The sequence below is a fragment of the Desmodus rotundus genome, chromosome 3 (genome assembly GCF_022682495.2).
Source record: "Desmodus rotundus isolate HL8 chromosome 3, HLdesRot8A.1, whole genome shotgun sequence".
NCBI classification, from domain to species: domain Eukaryota; kingdom Metazoa; phylum Chordata; class Mammalia; order Chiroptera; family Phyllostomidae; genus Desmodus; species Desmodus rotundus.
Genome location: NC_071389.1, coordinates 2,876,291 through 2,896,019, shown reverse-complemented (window position 1 = coordinate 2,896,019; position 19,729 = coordinate 2,876,291). Strand labels below are relative to the sequence as shown.

Genomic DNA, 19,729 nt, shown 5'->3' with positions numbered 1-19,729 from the left:
CCTGGCGCGCAGACACGCTCAGGTCAGGGCTTCTGGGCATCCAAACCCGTGGGACATGGTGAGCCCTGGGGGTGGTGGGCCCCCCAGTAATGTGCATCACTGCTCCTGTGCACGGTGACACATTCCTTCTGTGCATGAAGGACTCTGGCTCGTGCGACAGCCTGGCTCCTGTAAAGAGTGTTCCTGTTCCCGGCCGGGTTCCGCAGGGTGACTCCTCCCAGGCCCTTCGTACCCACCTCCTGCCCAAGAGACCCCCTGGATCTGCAGCTCTCGGTCCCTTTTAAAACCAGACCCAGATTTCAGCCATCTGTGGCTGTTGCCTGGCAACCCCTGAGGGGCCAGCCTCATCCGTCAGGTGTTTCAGGGAGTCTGGCAGCTCCTTATAGCCCAGTGCTCCTCACGGTTTTCTTCCTCTGACCAGAAGAGACACAGCTGCCTCGAACTCCTCGGTCCAGGGCCGTCTGTGAACTGTGTCCAGGTCATTGGCCGCCTGACGGGCCGTCCGTTCTGGGGTCCACTGTGTCTATACCAGAGTCAGCCCTGCTGAGCCCTTGGGTTTGAAACGGTGCCACCTCCACGCCTGGCCCCTGCCAGTACATTGGGGTCTTGGCAAGTTAGCCAAGCCCTGGTTACTGAGCTGCGGCTGGGCTCCGCCTCCCTGGGGTCAGCTGGGGCCTGCCATCCCTGCTGGCCGGTGGGCTCTGGGCTGGCCACCGGAGCGCCGGGTGCTGGTCATAGGCTCACTCAGGCCCCATCATACTGCTCCCGCCAGCTCTTGTCCTCAGGAGGGAGGGGTGTGTGCAGGGGCTGGGGTCAGGAGGAAAGTAGGTTCTGGAGTCAGAACTCTGGCTCTGACTCTTGAGTGGGGGTTCAGCCTCTCTGTGCCTCGGTTTCCTTAGCTGGACACACGGAAAGGGGAGCTCTTTCTTTGCTTATGGCTGTGTTGAACTTCACATGTTGCTGCCCTGAGGACCCAACTTGGGTTCTTGACATCATGTGGAAATGGCAGGCTCAAGGTCAGGCACTGTCAAGGTCACAGCAGCTGCTGAACCTGAGAATTCTTGTTCATAACTCAGCAGGGGGTTACTGTGAAATCCAAACCGGGTGCTTTTAGGGGGTGTCTACCCCAGTGGTGGGGATTCAGACCCTCTCGGTGTTGTGGCCCCCCCATCTGTAGTAGGGAGCTTTGGGGGTAACTTCCAGAGGAGAAAAAGCAGGCAGGCTCCCACGTCTGGGACTTGATGGAGAGCCCCTCCCACTGTGGAGTCAGGGTTCACGACCAAGGGAAGGAGGGGGGGATGCGGGTGCCTGGCTGTGGTGTCTTCCCATGGGAATGTTGGTGCCTTCGCTGGCGCGTGCTGCAGGACCATTCAGTCATTAGCCATGGCTTCTTGGGTATTTCAGGACGTCACTACAGGACAGGGGGGCATCTCTTTGACTAGGTCACCACAGCTACTTCACAGTGTTCGTCCTTTGAGTAAGTTGTTATTTGACATAAAAAAAGACCTTTACATGCAATTCCCCATTGTTTGGAGTTTAAAAATTCTTTCATGCTTGTCCATGGGCAAACCTCTCTCAGCTGTCGAAGCAGTGTCTGAGTTTGGGCCAAATTTGAGGCTTTTAGTTCCCATTCAGGCTATAAAATAGTTGCTTTCCTGTCTCTTAAGAGTGGGTCACAAAGCCAAGGAAAGCAATGTGGTGGAGCCCTGGTCCTTGGGGCCTCGTTGCCGTTGGCCCCCACACAGGGTGGAGGGACAGGCCTGGGAGGCAGTCTTTGAGATTGGGGAGTTCGGGGCTGGCAGCGCTGGCGGGGTTTCTCTGGCGTTTGGGGCATCTTTCGTGTCTTCTTGGGCTGTGCATCTCCACCCGATCTCCCAGGCAGGGTCTGGGCACCTGGAGCCCCTGAGGCTGGCAGTGGGCATGGCCCTGGGTGCACCCTCACCAGCAGGGACTGTCACTGCTCCTCTGGTAGCACAAGGATCTCAGGTGTCATTTTCCACTCCTGGGAACATCAGGAAATGGGGGGCGGGGTCTTCTCATCCTGGGCAGCGAGTCAGGGCACACCATGGCACAAGGGCTCCCCCCCCCCACCGCCTCCCCGGCAGACCCCAGGGCAGCCCCAAGGGACCTCCTCACGTGACATCGGGGCCTGCCTCCAGAGGTCCACATGGTGGGCCACAAAAGGAAGCGGAGAGCAGGCTGGTGGCCAGAACCCCGGAGAGGGGAGCTGAGCACGAATAGAAGTGAGACCCACCTGGTGGCTCTGGGGCCGCGGTTTGGCTCCCTCCCCTCTCTGTACAGCCCCTCAGAGCAGGTGGCACTTCGCACGCAAGCTCACAATTTGAGTCTAAGTCAGTCTGTTCTGCGAGGCTGGAGAGCAACCAGAAAGTGTCCCCGTTGGGATTAAGTACTTACGACCTCTGCATCGTGCCCACGCAGGCAGCCACACGGTGCAAAATCCCCCGTGGAGGGGCTGCAGAGGCTCCAAAGCGTCTGTGGAAGCTTAGGGGGCCCTGGGCACTGCCCTCCTGCCACTAGCCTTGGGCTGCTCAGCAGCGTTACTTCTTGCAGATTTTCTGTCTCTGGCCAAATACAGAGAGGACCTCTCTCCACCTGAGATGTGGCCCAGTGGTGGCCCGGCGGGCTGGCCGAATCAGCTGCTCAGTGTTGCTGGGGTGGGAACAGGCCACCCTTTCAGAGGAAGCTTCCCGGGCAGGAAACACATGAATGTCGTTGCTTCCCAGAGGCTGTGGGAAGGCACAGGGGTGTGCGGCACAGGGTCTGCTCAGAAGCTGCTAGATCGGTGCCACCCGCACCTGTTGGGAGAGTCTCGGTGAGGTGCGGCACCGCCTTCTAGAGGCTGGGCTTAGCACTGTCGTTGGTGGGTCAGCCTCAGCACCGAGTGAGGGAAGCATTTGCTGCTCGGGGAAGTGAAGAGACCAGGGGGCTGGCCATGGGAGGAAAAGCCCTCACACCTTTGGGTGCTGTGTGTTCCTGGGCTGGGCCAGGGACTGAGGGCGGGCAGGGGTCGGGGTGGGCCCAGGGAGGCTGAATCCACAGCGTTGTTCCAGGTTCCGAGTTTCTGCCTGCTGCTGTGTGTGATGAAGCAGAAGTGGAGGCTTGGGAGGTCACACCACGAATCCCTGGAGCGCTGCGGTGCCTGTTCATAAAGTTGGGGGTGAAAGACAGATGGAAGACTGTGCTCCTGGCACAGGGCCACCGGGAACCCTGGGAGCTTAGGGCCTGGAGTGTTTAGGGGCTGCCCATGGGCTGGGGCAGGGCCTACAGGGGGCGCTGATGTCCCCAGAGGGTAACATTGTGACTGAGTGGCTAATTCATCCTCAAAAGCCTTCCGCTTCACCACCTGTGGCCTGTTCTGCGACTGCTGTGTCCTTTGGAGATCCCAGGTCTAAGCTGAGGGTCAGCCCTTGGGGACCGTGGCAACGCCGGGTGTGTGGGCATCATCAGACCGGTCAGCTATGGGATTCGGTCTGTCCCCTGGCCTCATCTGTCTCCTTTGCAATTCCAGAGCCGAGCACGGTCAGCTACAGCCAGTCCAGCCTGATCCACCTGGTGGGGCCCTCGGACTGCACGCTGCACGGCTTCGTGCACGGAGGTAAGGAGCGGCCCCCGCCGTCCTCCCCTTCCCGCTTGCTGGGTCCCCGTGGGTGCCCGGGCAGTCGTGCTGCCGGCTGACCCGGGTCAGGCTCTTGTGTCAGCGGAGCTTACAGCTCAGCCTTTCCGAGGTTGCGTGATGAATTACTGAAATACCATGGGCGCCTGTTTCTGAACCTGGTCAGATGGAAGTCAGGTGGAAGCTGTTGGGACAGAGGTCCGCACTCCAAGCGCTGTCTTCTTCCTTCACGTGCTGGGGCCCCGTGCAGACGGCGCCACGCAGCAGCTCCCGTGCACTCCGGGAGCCGAATCTGCTTCATTCGTGTATTTTTAACATGAATTTAAGGAATGAGCACAGTGCCAATTTTAGTAGGGATTTTGTGCCCACAACTTAAAAGAGAAGTCTGACACTTTTAGCAAGTCCCGTGGCCTCTCCCCGTGCACGGAATTCAGCAGGAGTGAGGGGTGAAGCAGCCACCGTGCTGGAACTGGGGACGTGGGTCCCTCCTTGTGTGTCTCCCTGTAGCAGGAGTACTGTCGCTGGAAGAGGGGTGGAGACCCGTTCGGATGAAAGTCCTCTCTAAGCTAACTTATAGGAGACCTAGGCTGTGAGCTAAATTGGCTTTCATTCAGTAATTTTGCGTTGTACCTGTGGTTTTGGCACACTACTCCCGTGCCCCATTTTCTGCGGTTTTCACATATCGGCTAGCCTTGACCTGAAGGCCTAGCCCCTACCCTGCCCCCCTGACACACACACATGCAGACCTTGGTGATGCTACCTGGCTGGCCCAGCCTTCAGCTTCCGCCTTCCCTGAGTCCTGAGCGAACTGGGCAGAGTTCCGCTTCCTGCTCTTGAAAGTGCTGAGATCACAGCCCAGAAAGGTTATTGTCATTTTGTGCTGCCTCCCCATTGTTGGCCGTACACCTGAAGGGTGACCCAGGGACATTCGAGGGGGATGCTGAGGTACATGCAGCCGTCAAGACCGTATAAATGCACTCAGACACCCAGCCTTGATGAGACCACTCAGGAAGAACAGGCCTGATGGGGCGTCTTGACTGTGATAACGCGCATCATGGGGGGAGCTCGGAGGACCTTCCCCTGTGCTCAGAAACAAGGCGGGCACCACTCCCCCTCTCCACCAGGTGACACTGTTTGGGAGATTTCAGCTGTGGCAATTAAACAAGAGGAACAATTTGGAGGCACAGGAATTGGCAGAAAAGAAGGGGAGCTGTCTGTCTTTGCAGGTAGCATAGTAACGTACCTGGGGAACTGAGATCCCGTGATAAAATAACTCAAACAGTGAAAGAATTCAGTAAGGTAACAACATACAAATGAACAGTACTTTAAAAAACTCACCTGAAATAGAAAAACGACTTTTCATTGTTTGGGGATGTGTTCTGTTTGCCAAGGTGTCGTTTATGTCTTGAATTTTAACTATATTACGAAACATTGCTTTTCAGTAATTTGGTGAAAGGTGGGGTTTGTTTTTGTGTCTGTTCGTTTGATTCATTTTCTTAAAGGTCTTGTTCCATTCTGTTGGCTCTTTGCTCTGACTTCTCTCCCCTGGGGCTCTCCTCACCTTGCCCGCCTCAGGCCCTTTGCCCTTGGCCTGGGTCTGTTGCTGCTCACAGCCAGCCAGACGACAGGACAGCGGCGGAGGCCAGCTCCTGGGAGAGGGAGGCTCTGGGCCTTTGCCCGGGGGCTGGGGGGGGGGGTGCCAGGAATTCCTCACTTCTGAACTTTCAGCAGCCCCAGATTTTTCTTTGGCACTTTATTTTTTTATTTTAAAATTGTTTTCAACCGAAGGAGTCAGTGCAAAAGACCCAGATGGCTCTTGACAGCACACAGCTGCCCTCGTCCTCCCCCAGCTCCGGCCTCCCACTTCGCAGCCGTGGACCCCGCTGCCCCGGAATGCTCTGGGTTCGGCGTTCCAGGTGTCTGCCGAGTGAACGCCGCTCGTGCTGGGGCCAAGTAGGGCACTAGGACTGCGTGGCTGGTGTGGCTTTGCTGCTGCAGCGCTCGTTACCGCCTCATCCCACCCTCGCGCACCACGCCTTCCACCCCCAGCAGCTCCATAAATGCTTCTTGTACAGTTTCGTCTGCCAGGTAGCTGTGGGTGCCAGTGTTTCCCCAGAGAGATCCACCCTCCGCTCTCCCTTCAGGTTGCTATGCCTGCTTCTGCCCGCTCTGCACTGTTCTGAGACAGCCTTGGCCTCTCCCTGGGGCTGCCTGCCCTCATTCACATCCTCCCGTGGCTTCCTGCGAAAGGCAGGTGGTCACTGGGGCAGGGGCTCAGCTACTGTGCTGAAGGCCCTGGTCAGCATCAGCTTCAATGAGAGCGATGGAGGTGCAGGGCTGATGGGGCGGCCTGTGGTGTCCGGGACCCAGGCTCCCTCCGCCATGTCCTGCCATCCCTGGGGGCTGCCCTCTGTGTGGTGCACGACGACCTGTCTCTGTGTCAGGGCTCCAGGCCGAAAAGCAGTGGAGGGCACCCCAGCAAGGCCCTTCGCCACACCTGCCTGGGGAGGAAGGGCCCAGCTGGCAGACGGGCCCTGTTGAGCCCTGGAGTTACTGCGGGGGAACGGGAGGAGCTAAGGAGCTGTTCTCTGTCGTGGGTGTGGGGTGGTTCTCTGAACGCGCGTGTGCAAGTTGTGTCCCGGCTGGCCTGGCATTCTCCTGCAGGACTCAGAGGCACTGTGACGTCACCTCCAGGGCCCAAGGTTCTGGTGGTTCTGGTGGTCCAGGGCCCTCCAAAACTCACAGCTTGGGTGGCGTTTGTCTTAGCAAATGCAGGGACCAGGTCCTCCCACCCTATTCCTTTGGCCTGTAGCAAGCATTGGGCACCACTGATTGCCACCCCTGAAATCCCCCCAGGTCCCCTGCCCACACTCTCTGAAACCATGACCAGGGAGGGCCTGGCCTGTTTGGAGCCTGCCTGCACCCTGCCCTGGTCACGTTGGAGCAACACGGGCACCGACCAGTTGTCTCTTCAGAAAGCAGGAGCCCAGGGCAAGCGTTTTCTGCCCTGAGCTGCCTGGGGTCTGAAATTGGTGCATCCGTCTGGGTCCCCAGCTCTACGGGTTGGGGTGGCGCCGGCTGTGCCGGGGTCCCCAACTGCCATGATTCCCGGCTCTGCGGGCTACTGCAGTGGGAAGAGCAATGGGATGGTGACGGTCAGGCAGGTCACTGGGGCTCCACTGTCACAGCTGTCTAGGCTGACACAGCCCCAAGGTGCAGCCGCCAGAGGCCCGTCTTCTATCCCCTGGCCCCCACCTTTGCTCCGGCACCTCCACTCCCTTTGTGGCTCAGCACCTTGGACAGCTGTCTGCACGCTGGCTCTCCAGCCCTCGCAGCTGTCATCTCTGGCACCTGCTCCCAAGACTCCCTCCTGTGGGGTCGCCTCTGAAGTGACTGAAGCAGTGGGCGTCCGGCCCCTCCTCTCCACTCCTTTCTGAGGCCTGGGGATGTCCCCTCCCAGCTTTTGCCACCTTTCCGTCCTGCAACGGGTGCCTGGGCCCTGTCCTCGTACCCCACGACCTGCTGGGTCTCCCACTGCCCTCAGCCATGGCTCAATAGTTGATAGCTCCAGCTGCCTCCTCAGGGACCCCCAGGCACGGCTGCCCACCTCCCCCACTTGGTGTCGGACATGAGCTCTTCAGCTCCCTGCGCCCGCTCCTCCCAGCCTTTCCTGCAGACCCTCCAACTGATGTGCACGGTCGCTCCAGGCCTGCCCATTGCAGTGAAGCAGCCTCTCTCTTGGTCTCTCGTCCTCCCTGGAGGTCACGGTGTACAGTCTGATGATCCTGCAGATGACCCCGCCACGGCTCCCAGCTCTCATCTGTGCCATTTCTTCCCATGCAGGGCCTCCATGACCTGCCTTCTCGGGTGCCTCCCGCCTGCACTTTGCCATCCCCGCCACCCTCTGCCTTTGTTCCGGGGCCCAGGGAGCAGTTAGGCTGTTCCCTCTCCCCAGGCTGCGGTCTCCTCTGCCTGGGCTGCAGTCCCCTAAGCAACTATGCAGCTGCCTTTTTCCTCAGGTGTCTGGAGAGAAGGTGGCCTTTCCTGACCACCTGTGTCAGACAGACCCCCACCCCGACCCTGCTTACTTGTGTGCCGGAGCACCAACCACTCCCTAACAGGTGTCTCTCCTGTGGGCCTGCCACACCCACGGCCCAGAAGCTCACAGGTGGGGACCTCACTCTGTCCTGCTCTCTGCGTCTTCCGCAGCACCGGGCACAGGGCCCAGCTCTGTGCAGAAGGAGTGGCTGGGAAGAGTGAAGGTGGGCCCTGTGTGGGAGGGAGGACCGCAGAACTGGGAAGGGGCCAGTGGGTAAGCTGCACCCAGGGCAGCGTGTGCTGAGGCCTGGGGACCCAGCTGGGCGTGGCACATGCATGTGGCTGGCTGCCCAGGGGACCGCTGGCTTTGCCAGGACCTGAGGGCAGGGGTGGCAGGAAGAAAGCACAGGCCCCTGGGTCGGGGGGCGGGAGGAGGCAGGTGGCGCACCAGCAGAGGATGTCCGGGAGGCGCGGTGCAGGTTGAGGCCTCCTGCCAGGGGCTTGTGGCCTGGTTTCGTGGGGCTGCGGGGAAAGTGGTGTGTGCACTGGTAGGAGGGACTGATTTCACCAAAACTACAGAGTGAGGCGCAGACGCTCCCTGCCAGTTTGGTGACCTCATCTAGCGGAGCTCCCGAATGTGGACAGTGGGGCCAGCCCTTGGCTGGGAGAGGAAGAACGGGGACTTGTAGGCACCTTTCCTACTAGTGAGGAGTGTCTGGCCTCATGGGGCCCAGGCAGCAGTCAGGGCTGGGCTGAAGCTGAGCGTCGCTGGGCCACAGCAGCACATCTGGTTCTCTAAGAACCTCTGCTTTTGAAAGTGTCATTCTCTGCAGCAAATGCTTCAAAGAACAGCTTCGTGTTCTTCTAGAGGGGGGTCAGGGCGGGGGCAGTGGACGTGGGGGGGGTCCAGTCACAGCCCTGACCCCCGCCCCTCCTGCCCGCACTCAGTGGCTGTGGGATTTGTGCTCCCTGGTCCAAGGACGTGCTGATGTCTCTCCCAGGAACGGCTGTCCTCCTGCCCGTGCTGGTCCTCACGGTTGTCTCCTCCACTGGCGGACGTGCATGGCTCAGGGCCCCTGCTGGCCCGTGGTGCCTCCTCTGCTGCAGGTTCAAAGCAGTTTCCTTGAGAGACCTGGCTGCCCACCCTGCACGAACGCACCCCTCTGTGCAACACGCGGGGCTTCTGGTGTGGGTGCTGCAGTGGTTCTCTTTTGCTTCCACTTCAGCTGGGACCGTTGGGGACGCACATGGCAGGTGTCCATGTCCCCTGAAAGTGTCTTTCCTATTCGACGGGAACATGTGATTCTTAAACATCACCCTTCACCCTGGATTTGCGTCGAGCCTCCTTTGAGGAAACTGACATCCAGTGGGAAGGATCTTGGCCTTCAGAGAAGTGGCCTTGACCCCACGCACTTCACGTGGACTCCAGGCGGGCCCCCACCTCCCCAGAGTGGGGGTGAGGAAGAGCGTGGGCTCGTGGCAGCTGGGGACAAGAATTCTCCTGCCCTACTTCCCCTGCTGCCTCGTCCGGCTCAGGGAAGGCGCTCGTTCTTAAGCAGCAGTGGGCAGACTTCTGGCAGCTCCTCAGAGCGGGAGGGAGAAAACCCGGCCCCTGGGGGCCACTGTCCAGTGTGCCAGGGCCTCCACCAGCGCTCCCAGCCTTGACGTTTGCTGGTAGAAACCCATCATCTTTGCTGCGCTGTGCATTAATTGCCAAAAATAATCCTTATTAATTACCTCAATTAGTGTTCCTCTGCCCTCGGTCCCAGTTCACAGAGATGCCCGCAGGTCCGTCTGAACCTGGGGGAGAGAAGGCGGACAGTGCGTGGAGGCTGTCGCTTAGCCGGCTCTTAGAATCCCCCCTTGTAATTAACAAAGGGTGGGCTCGTGAAAATGAGACGAACCTACTGCCATTGTCTTAACATAGGAGGCTGGCACCCACACTCTGTCACTTGGGATTAAATATAGAAATGGGGGCACTTCACATGCCACCCACAGTGCAGTCAGCACCCTGGGCTCGGATCTGTCGACACCCGCTGTGGGCCTGCGGGCTCACAGAGCTCGGCCAGCCCGGCGGGCCGGGGGACATAAAGTGAAGCGTCTGCTTTTAAGTCAAGTCGGCATGTGTCGCTACCTACAAAAACAAAACGAAACCTGTAAGCAGATGTTAGGTTCAAAAATGGCTTTTCTGCCCGATGTTTGCCTGCGTGTGAGTGGCCCAGCAAGTCTTATTTTTCCCACAATTCCTGAAGTGAGCGCGCTTCCACGGAGAGCAGACCCTACGGTCTGCTGTCACGTTTACTCGGCGCATCTCGGGGACGGCTGCGCACGGCAGACTGCCGCTTGGTCCCATCGTCAGCAGCTCCGGTTGTACCTGGACGGGAAGGAATTGATGGGGTTTTTCTGTAGGAACCTGGGAAGAGGCATTCTGGGGAGAACCAAGATTCCTGATATTTTTAACGGAAGTGTAAAAAAGTGAGGGGGAGCTAGATGGTGACCCCGGTGTCAGCTGCCTCTGGCAGGACAGAGGGCCCAGGTGGGCGGAGTTAGGAGGGAACCAGGTGCAAGCCAGGCGGATGGGTTTGTGATTTTTCTTTTTTAACAAAATACAGTTTTCTCAATGGACACGTTGATTGTAACATACTGTGCCACAGTCTCAGATGCTGTGTGTTATGACAGTTTTTGCGAACACGCGTGATGGGGTGAAGTTACGTGGGTTTCTAAGGATCTGAGCTCTGCACGGCCGCCTGAGCTGCCCCCTTCCCTTAGCAACGGGCGATGAGGTGTCTCAGAGCCCGCCCGCTCACCGACAGGCCGTCCCCAGCAGGTAGAGGGAGCAGAGGGCCAGAGGCAGCGTTCTGTTATCCTCTGATGTTGAGATCAGGTGTCCTCCTTCTCAGTAGCCGCCAGGATATGCCTTACGCGCAGGACCGCAAGGGGCCACGGTGGGCCTTCCCTGTCTCCACGTCCTCCACAGACACACTGGAGGGCCGCCCGTGACATAGACGCGGGCGGCCTGGACACAGGTGCAGTTCCCAGCAAGGCCTCTGTTCTCTGTCAGAGGTTCCTGCTGCCGAGTCTGGTCCCCCAACGTCCTCCCTCAGACCCCACATGGCCAGAGACCCCCCTTCCAAGGCACTTGAGTCGCCCGTGTGGTGAGCCCCAAAGTCCACCCATCTGTCACTTCCCCCTGTTGCCACTGTGGACTCCCCCGGAGGTACTGTGAACAGAGGTGGGCAAGGTGGTCCAGGGGGAGAGCCCCTGGAGTCCCAGGCCCTGTCCAGGGAGCAAGCCCAGTGCTTTCCAGACGCCCGTCATCCCCCCACTGCTGCTCCCCGTGGCCAGGACCAAACCCCGATGTTGCATAGACAACCCCGAGCTCAGCCCGTGAGTGTCGGCCTTCCTGTGTGACGCGGGTGTATTGTGTCAGGTTTGCAGCCAATCGCTGCTCCCTCCTCTGTCCCCAGCTCCCCTTTGTATGCGCGGCAGGGCCAGGAGGGGCTTCTCCTTCAACCTCACCTCCAACAGCCCTAGCAAGACCATTTCGAATGCCAGTTTTGTTTCCTGACAAGTCGCCTAGGCCACCTGGCTTTGGGTTTCCATGGTTCGGATGAGCAGCCCTTTCCTGGCTGCACCTGTGCAGACTGTTGCCCAAGTGCCGGTCCAGCAGCTTGCTGTGGGAGCTGCTTGCCGGCGTGTACCCTCCCTCCCTCCCGCACCCTTTCCTGAGTGCTGTCTGCCAGGTTCGGAGTTGGGCAGGGACACAGGGACCACAAGGTATGTTCCTACCTGGTGCTTGCTTCCATGTCACTGGTGGTGCAGATGGCCTGGGGGCTGGACCAGGCTGAAGGGGGCCCCTGACCTCTGGAGCTGTGCTGCTGCCCCGCCCCTGCCCCGCCCCGGGCTCAGGGCCTGGCGGCTGGCATTTGCTCCGGCTCCTGCAGTGTTATTAGTAGCAGTGAAGTCCCTTGCAGAATCTCTACCAGTGTTTCAGATAAATAGGACAAAATCCCAGTTTGGAGCGGATGCTGACTTCTTCCATTTTTTGTCCCTCCATTCTTAGTAGCTTTGCCTTTCAGGAACACAGAGAAGGGGCTCATTGTACTCTCTGTGTTTTAAACATCAAGTCCAGGTCAAACCCTTTGTTCCTCCCCTCCTTCCTGCCCAGCTGGATCCCCCAGCCGACGACACACCTGCTAGCCCGAGCTGGCCACACTGGGTCCACGACCTTCCACCCTGCACTCTACTCGTACTGCCACCATCCACTCTCACCCTGACCTTGAACTCCCTTTTCTGTTCAGACTACAGTTAGGAATGCCACTCGGAGCTCCGTCTCCCCCCGTCCTGGGTGCAGAGGCAGCGCCGCGTGGCCTCTGGCGCCCTGTGGTCGTGGGCTGGTTCCTTGCTCCACCCTGCGTGAGTTCTGTGCCTCGGGCTCCTGCTGTGAGAAATGGGGACAATGATGCCTACCCCACAGGGCTGCTGTCCAGGAGCGGCCAGATTCATTCCTCCATTCACCCTGCATTCAGTACTGGTGGAGAGCCCCTGCTGGAGCAGGCACTTGGGGTACCTCAGAGAATGAAGCAGGGCTCCCCGCTGCAGGAGCTGACCTCCTAGCCTGAGCGTCTGCACCTGCTCGACCAGGGCTGCTGGGCCCTCAGAAGCCAGCTGCTACGCTCACTGCCCCCACGGGTGACGCTACCTCTCTGGAGCAGGGCCAGGGGCTTACCGACGGGTCCCTTGCTGCGAGCGGAAAGGGCAGGGGCCTCAGGGTGGACTGAGGCAAAGCTGTCAGTGCCCATTTCCAGTACCTGCTGCGCCCGAAGGAGACTCCTCGTGAGGCACGTGGAGACCCCTTGCCTCAGCCTTTTGAGCTCTGTGCTGCTGGCAGCCGGTTGTCACCCTGCCCGGCCTGGCCATCCTAGCCTCTGGTGTCCCCCAGCCTCCATCGCCTGGGCACAAACCTGGCACCTGTGATTCTTTCCTTTCAAAAGATCCGTTGTTTCCCCACGTTTCATTTGCACCTGCTTTAGACGGGACCTCCAGGTGACGTTGGCCTTGTTCCTTTGGAGAGTGGGGATGCAGGCCTGTCCCACACAGGCTGGGCAGGGCGGTGCCCGCATGTCCTAGCCCCACCAGGTAGTGGGGTCTTCCCCCAGAAGCAGTCATGGTAATGAAGGAATGGAGAGACAGATACACTTTTAGTCAAGAACACTAATTTTACTGATTAATTAGCCTGCTGCAACAGCAAGTTTGTTATTTTTTTAAGATTTTATTTAATTTTAGAGAGGGAGAGAGGGGAGGAGAAAGAGAAAAACATCAATGTGCAGTTGCCTCTTGCGCGCCCCCTACTGGGGACCTGGCCCGCAACCCAGGCACGCGTCCTGACTGGGGATCGAAGTGGCGGCCCTTTGGTTTGCAGGCCAGCTCTCAATCCACGAGCCACTCCAGCCAGGAACAAGAACACACATTTTAAAAACCAGACCTTTTTGTCTCTGGAAATGCTCAGATATATGGACAGGAGGAGAGTAGCCTGCAGCCCTCCTGGTAGGGTCTTGCACTATATTTGTGCCAGGCTCTGGTCCCCTGCAGAAGGAGCTTCCCTCCTTTTTTGTTACATTGTATTCTGTTCTCCCCACACAGGAAAGAGTTTTAATTAATCCAGTGTCCGGAAATAGATTTGTCATAAACATACGGATTCCAGCTGGTAGCCGGGGCCCCTCATCCCTGGGGGAGGGGGGAGGGAGGGCCCGGCCCCAGCTGTCTTTTGGAAGCCCTGACCCCAAGCTCCTGGTCCCTGCCCGGCCCCACAGGCATCTGCCTCTGAGAGCCCTTCCTTTGATGTGCTTCCCTGTGAGCCCGGCTTTCACGGGTGGGCTGGGCTGGGTTTCTCCCTTCTGCGTCCCAGGGTGCGTCTGCAGGGCTGTCGGAGATTCTGGTAGCCGTTAGCGTGGTCAGTGTCACGCTGCTCAGTGGCTGAATCTTGGCCACTGCGTGTAGTTCAGCCTGATGACAGGGTTTACATGGCCTTCTGTGAGCCCGCTTTTCTGGCCCCAATTCCCCGAGGTGTAACCCGCATGTCGTACGAGCCACCCGTCACCAGTCACTGACTTTTCGTGCAGTCACATGCCATCACACCGTCAATTTCAGGATATTTCCGTGACCCCAGCCCCTGACAGCCGGCAGCCTGCTTCCTGTCTCTGGATGCCTGTTCTGGGCACCAATGTGCGTGAGGTCACACAGCCTCCCGTCTTTGTGTCCAGCTGCTCTCCTCAGCGTCACGTTAAGGTGCCTCCGTGTCGCAGCCGGTCAGGACTTTGTTCCTTTTTTTGGCCAAATGGCATTCCGAGGCACGCGTGGGCCTCGCTTCTTTCTCCGTCCGTCGGTGGGGAAGCAACCGACATTCGGGTTGCTTCCACTTTCTGGTTGTTGTGAGTAAGGCGGCCGTGCAGTGTGCATACAAGTGTGTGCACAAGTGTGAGTTCTCTCGGGTGTGCACCTAGGGGCGAAACCACCGAGTCAGCCCCCGCTGCCGGAGCAGCTGCCGCTGCACCGCTCTCCGTCCCGCCAGCAGTCCAGGTTCTGATTCCGCCGCGCTCTCACCGACGCTTGGTGTCTGTGGTGCGGCCACTCAGTGGGCACCGTAAAGAAACCTTCCTGGCAGGACAAGATCTCTCTAGATGTTGGGAAAGAGGGTCCTTGTTTTGCTAGTGGCCTGGAGCATCAGCCGGGCTCATTTTCAAACGCTCCCGGTGGCCTCGGTCCTGCCCCACATTCTCCTCGCTGGTGGGTTTCAGGTTTTTTATGCCTTGTTTCCAGAGTGGGAAGTAGTCTCGCCCCCCACCCCCAGGTCTCATCTGCCCCGTGCCTCTTCTCTGCGCAGGTGTCACCATGAAGCTTATGGATGAGGTGGCCGGGATCGTGGCCGCACGTCACTGCAAGACCAACATAGTCACAGCTTCTGTGGACGCCATTAACTTCCACGACAAGATCAGAAAAGGTAATGGAACCATGCCAACTGAGTGCCGAGGCTTGCCTGCGGCTGCTTGGGCCTTAGCTCTGTGTTTGGCTCCCACCCAGGGTTGCCTGGGCCCTGGCACCTGCCCACTGGCCACAGGCAACGGGAAGCCAGGGTTGTGTGCTGTCTTCTGCGGATGCGTCCCCGAGCCCAGGACTCCTTGATCTGACTTTTCGATCTGGTGACATCTGTTATGCCAGTATGACTAGAGCCTTTATCCTGCCTGAGAGTGGCGTGCACTTGTCCTTTAAAGTGCCCCACGAGCGGAGCCCTGCAGAGACCCTAGGCTCACAGCAGCTGTGGCCATTGCCGCCAGATCCCGTGGCCCACGCTGCCTCTCTGCGGGGGACTGGCCTGTGGCGTGAGCCATGGCAGAGTCCGTGCGGAGCAGCCCTGCCTGCCCCGCCCCCCCAGGCAGTGCTGTCGTTTGCCACTTTCCCGACATGTGTGCAGTCCTGGTGACTTGACCTGGAACCGGCGCTGGCATCTCACAGTACGTGTGCCTCTGTGTGGCGGGTGCGTGCAGTTCCCCTAGCTCACCTTGAGTTGCTGCTGCTCTGAAGATGTCACTCGAGTGTCCCCTCCTAGCACGTGGCCCTTTCTGTTGGGCTGTGTCTCCTGAGGTGAGGCCCTGTGCCCTGGAGAGTGGCACTTCACGGGGGTTCAGGGAGTGCCAGCTCTGCGGGAGCCCAGTATTGGTTCCGAAGGAGCCTCGCTGGGCAAACCGCCTGTTGGACAAAGCTGTCCCGTGGGTCTGATCCCTGGCCATGGGCGGGGACATGGGCAAGAAAGCACCTTGGCGCTCCCCGCCACCGCTCAGAAGCGTGCTTTGAGCAGAGCGATGCTGTGTCCAGAGCCACAAAGGCCTCCTTCACCAGAGCCTCCAGGGCCCCAGCCGGTCCAGCGGGATCCAGCGGGCCACACCAGGGCGCTGGGCATGAAGCCCCTGAAATCGGAAGGGTAGAGGGTCATCGCCCCTCCCTGGCGTCACTGAGAACAAGTGCAGCTTACTTCCCGAGTGGGACTCGGGTGCCTGCAGGGTTCGGGGAAGGACAGTCTGCCGCCCTGGTCCCCTCTGCTTTTCAGGCCCATGCTTTACCGTGGGTGTTTGTGGGGCGTGGGCCACAGTGTCATTGTAGGATCTTCCCCAGACCAGCCAGCCTTGTCCAGCCTGGCCCGTCCTCTGTGGCCTCGGGTGTCGTGTGCTGTGCTGGCGGGAACTTTGGGAAGGGACTCCAGGGCTCTTTTTCTGGAACGACTCCTGTGAGTCGCTGTTACTCATGGCTTCCAAACCCCAGTGGAAAGCACATGGACTTCCCATGGAGCTGGCCCTGTCCAGTGTCACCACCATCAGCCCCCCACCCCCGTGCCCTGTGAGAGCTGCTGGCTAAGACCAGTTTCCTGACACCGTCCTGCTTGGCCTCTGTGCTTTGCCGTTAGGGAGGCCCCCAGTGATGCAAAGCCGGCCTTGGTCACAAAGGAAGAACCACTTGGAGGCCCCGGCTCTGCGCCCTCCCTCCCACCTGACCAGAGTTCACTTTCGAGGGGGAGGCCAGGAGGGGCGTGGCTGCGACTGGCCCCTAGGGGTGGCCAGTTGCCCGGGCGACCATGGACTCTGGTCCAGCGGAATGCTGTGTCTAGGGACTGGTTTAGCAGCCTGGGTGGCGGGGGCAGCCACTGTGGGGACCTGCTTCACACAAACCTTCCTTTTCTAAAAGCTGCTCTTGTCCCAAAGCACAGAGAGAGAAGCCTTCATTTTCAGAAGCCTCATTTCTGGCAGACGTCCCATGGCAGATGGTCCCCTCAGGCAATGAGTGTGAGGGGTGCCCCCTCGTGCTGGGGGTCCCAGCCTTGGCCTTGTGCTCGGCCTCTTGCCGGGGGCCCCTGGGGAGCCGAGACTGTCTCTGTTTCCTCGGGTCGTGGCTTGCTCTGTGTGTGAGGAGCTTGGGCCGCAGGGAGCCCGGCCTGTTTCTGGGCCAGTGTCTCCCAGGGGCCGTTAGGCTCTGTCACGCTGTATCGCTGTTTCCCAGAGGAAGGTCTCTGTGTGCAGGAAGCTGTAATTGAAAAGGGAGGGACCGCTCTCCACCTCCACTTACGGGTCAGAATACAGCGATTCCTTCCAAAAGCCAAATGCTTCGGTCACTGCCCACACTGCAGCCTTTCGCCTCTCAGAGATAGGGACACCGTCATTCCGGCAAGTCGCGGGCCTGGACACAGGGTGTCTGGCTACAGGGACATGCATGACAGCTGGATCACGCGGTTGGGTCACTGAGGGGCTGGGACCTGAAACGGGTACGTCCAGTTCTGGCCGTTGCTAGGAGAAACCCCACGGTGCGCCCCGGGTGCTCTGCACGGGACTCTGTGCCCACGTCTCCGACATTCCTTCCTTCCCCCCAGAAATGGCGGTGTCTGGCCCGAAGCGCTGCCTGTAAGTATGAAGCTGAATGTGGCGTGGAACCCTCGGGAACTTTATAATTGGAATAACCGCTCCTGCTTGTAGCCTGTCCACACATCCCTAATAGTCACCACCTCCCCCCGACTTGTGTGTCTTCTGGGGTCTCGGACACGCCTATGGGCCTGTCTCCAAGGAGCCAGGACACCGGGGCTCCCGCAGTCAGCACTGCGTGTGGGGAGCTGGTCCCAGTGTTACATGCTGGGCTTGGGCAGGGATTTCCTTGAGCCAGGCCCAGAGTGGTGCCGCGGTCGTGGGCGGGGTGGGGGTCTGGTCACATGTTGCAGGAGGCACAGCCAGGGGTCAGCCCTTCTGCTGGAGGCCCCCCCAAGGGTTTGTGCTGCCTCTTGGTCCAAACCAGCACCAGCAGGGATGGTAGTGGCCATTCTGAGTCAGCGCTTGGCTCATTTCCTGCCATCCGCACAGTGACTCCGTGCAAAGGGCCAAGCCACAGAAAGACCGGCTGACCTGGAGGGTGTGGGACAAAGAGAGGCTCTAGGTCAGAGAGCAGCTGCCGGGCTGGGCACTCCTGACCCCAGGACAGGGGAAGTGCAGAGAGTGTGGCTCGGGTGGAGGGAGAGAGGACGCCTGGGACCGTGTTATGGGAACACAGGACTTTAGACTTTGTCATGGCCCCCGGGGGTACTGCTGGGAGCTGGGTGGCACCTGGGGCCTCTGACCACGGGCGGGGCGAGGTTTGTCTCAGGAAGGCAGGTGTGCATCACTCAGGGGAGGGCTGGGCGAGGTCCTGCCCAGACAGGGTGGCTGCAGGGACTGAAGTGTGGACGGGGCCTCAGGGCATGTGGGACCAAGGTCAGCGGCCGCTTGGCTGGACCAAAGCACACGAGCCCATCAGACCAACCTCGGGGACCTTGCAGTCTGGGAGCCTGGAAGGAGCCCGGGAAGCCAGAGAAAGGTCTCCAGTGGGGCTCAGTGCGGCGTCGGGGCCGCTGTGTGGCTCCAGTGGGCGCCGGCAAGGTCACAGCGTGGACAGTGCAGGCTGCAGGGGGCGGAGCCCGCTCCCACGGGGCCACGTGGGCTGTGAGCAGGTTGGGGGCTGCCCTGAGGGACAGGAGTGACTGGAGGCATTTTCCCAACAGACACTGCCACTCCAGGGGACAGGCCCATGCCTGGCCAGGGGCCAGGTGATGGCCCCCAGACCCCTTCAGGTCTGGCTCCTTGCGTAGATGACAAAAGTCTGCCTGCTCACTGAGCGGGCGAGCACTCACAGGCACTAACGTTTTGCTGTTTCCATGTCCTGGTAGTTATTAAAACCGCGTGCGCTGCCTAACCGGGTGTCTCTGCACAGCCTCAGGGCCCCAGTCCCCTCGCCCTCTGTGCCGCCCGTCCTGTCCCCAACCTGCCGTCTGTGCTCTGCAGGGTGCGTCATCACCATCTCGGGGCGCATGACCTTCACGAGCAATAAGTCCATGGAGATCGAGGTCCTGGTGGACGCTGACCCCGTGGTGGACAACTCGCAGAAGCGCTACCGGGCTGCCAGTGCCTTCTTCACCTACGTGTCCCTGAGCCAGGAGGGCAGATCGCTGCCCGTGCCCCAGCTCGTGGTGAGTGGCCCCTCGCCGCTCGCTGGGCTGCCAGGAGAACCCGAGTCACATGAGCCCACTCTGGGCTGCAGGGCAGGTCAGACGTGAGGGCCCTCGGAGGACCACGGGGGTGGGACCAAACAGACAGGACGAGAGAGACCCTTCATGGGCTTGTCATCGGCACTCCCTCTCAAGGATGCAGTCGGCACCCTGGGGCTCCTGCTGCTGTGCGAGGCCTTTCCCTGCCTCAGCTGCCTGGCTGGGCTCTGCCCTGGGTGTGCCGAGAGAGACCCTCTGGCCCAGGGACAGATCCTGGAGGGTCACAGCCCCCCGCAGGCTGGCTCACTTGGCCATGGCTGTGCTCCATGCTTTTGGTCTCAGGTGAGCAGGATGGAGCGGCTGCTGTTCGGGTGGCCCAGGTGGGGAGCTTCAAGGATGGCGACAGGGTGGGCAACCTCGCTAGGGCGTCTTTATCTGGTGGTCACGTGGAGCCTGGGTTTAGATCTGGCCAGACTCTCCGTGTGGGTGGAGACAGCCTCTGCTCGGCTGCCCAGGAGGTCTCCTGGGACCAGGCTGTGTCTGCCACCAGGGGCAGCTCCCCCAGGGCCCAAGGAACCCGGAACTCCAAGCTGTAGGGGGAGTGGAGTGGCCTGGGCAGAGCGGGGTCTCCAGCACTTGCCACCTTGGCGGGAGCAGCCCTGCATGAGAGACTGGGGCCCCTGACCTGCCTCCAGAAGCGCCTGTGCCCCCTCCCCCACCACGCCGACCCTGTGCCTCCCAAGTAAACAGGTGCGCTGAACGCCTCTGGGCCACCAACCCGTTGCCCCTAAGGTCTCACTTCCTGCCACAGGGGGGATGAGGCCCCCGCTGATGGCCCCCGCTGATGCTTCCTGCCGCTGAGGCTGACCACCTGGCTGGCTGGCCCACAGCCCGAGGGGGTTGTCTTCCAGTGGCAGCTGAGGTCCCTCCAGGGAGTCTCCTTGGAGGCGCTGGCCCACCCCTGCTCCTTCTGGAGCCTCTCAGGCCCTGCAGGGTGGGTGGGC

General features: G+C 60.1%; 1 protein-coding gene across 2 annotated transcripts in view; it reads left to right on the top strand.

The window, feature by feature from the left end:
* Window positions 1–19,729, top strand: part of ACOT7 (acyl-CoA thioesterase 7) — a 69,646-nt gene that overhangs the window by 38,216 nt on the left and 11,701 nt on the right. For both annotated transcript variants that reach the window (XM_024554692.4, XM_024554693.4), the window contains exons 6-8: window positions 3,530–3,616; window positions 14,556–14,672; window positions 18,523–18,707. In XM_024554692.4, coding sequence (XP_024410460.3) covers window positions 3,530–3,616; window positions 14,556–14,672; window positions 18,523–18,707 — 389 coding nt within the window. The remainder of the gene's footprint in view (window positions 1–3,529; window positions 3,617–14,555; window positions 14,673–18,522; window positions 18,708–19,729) is intronic.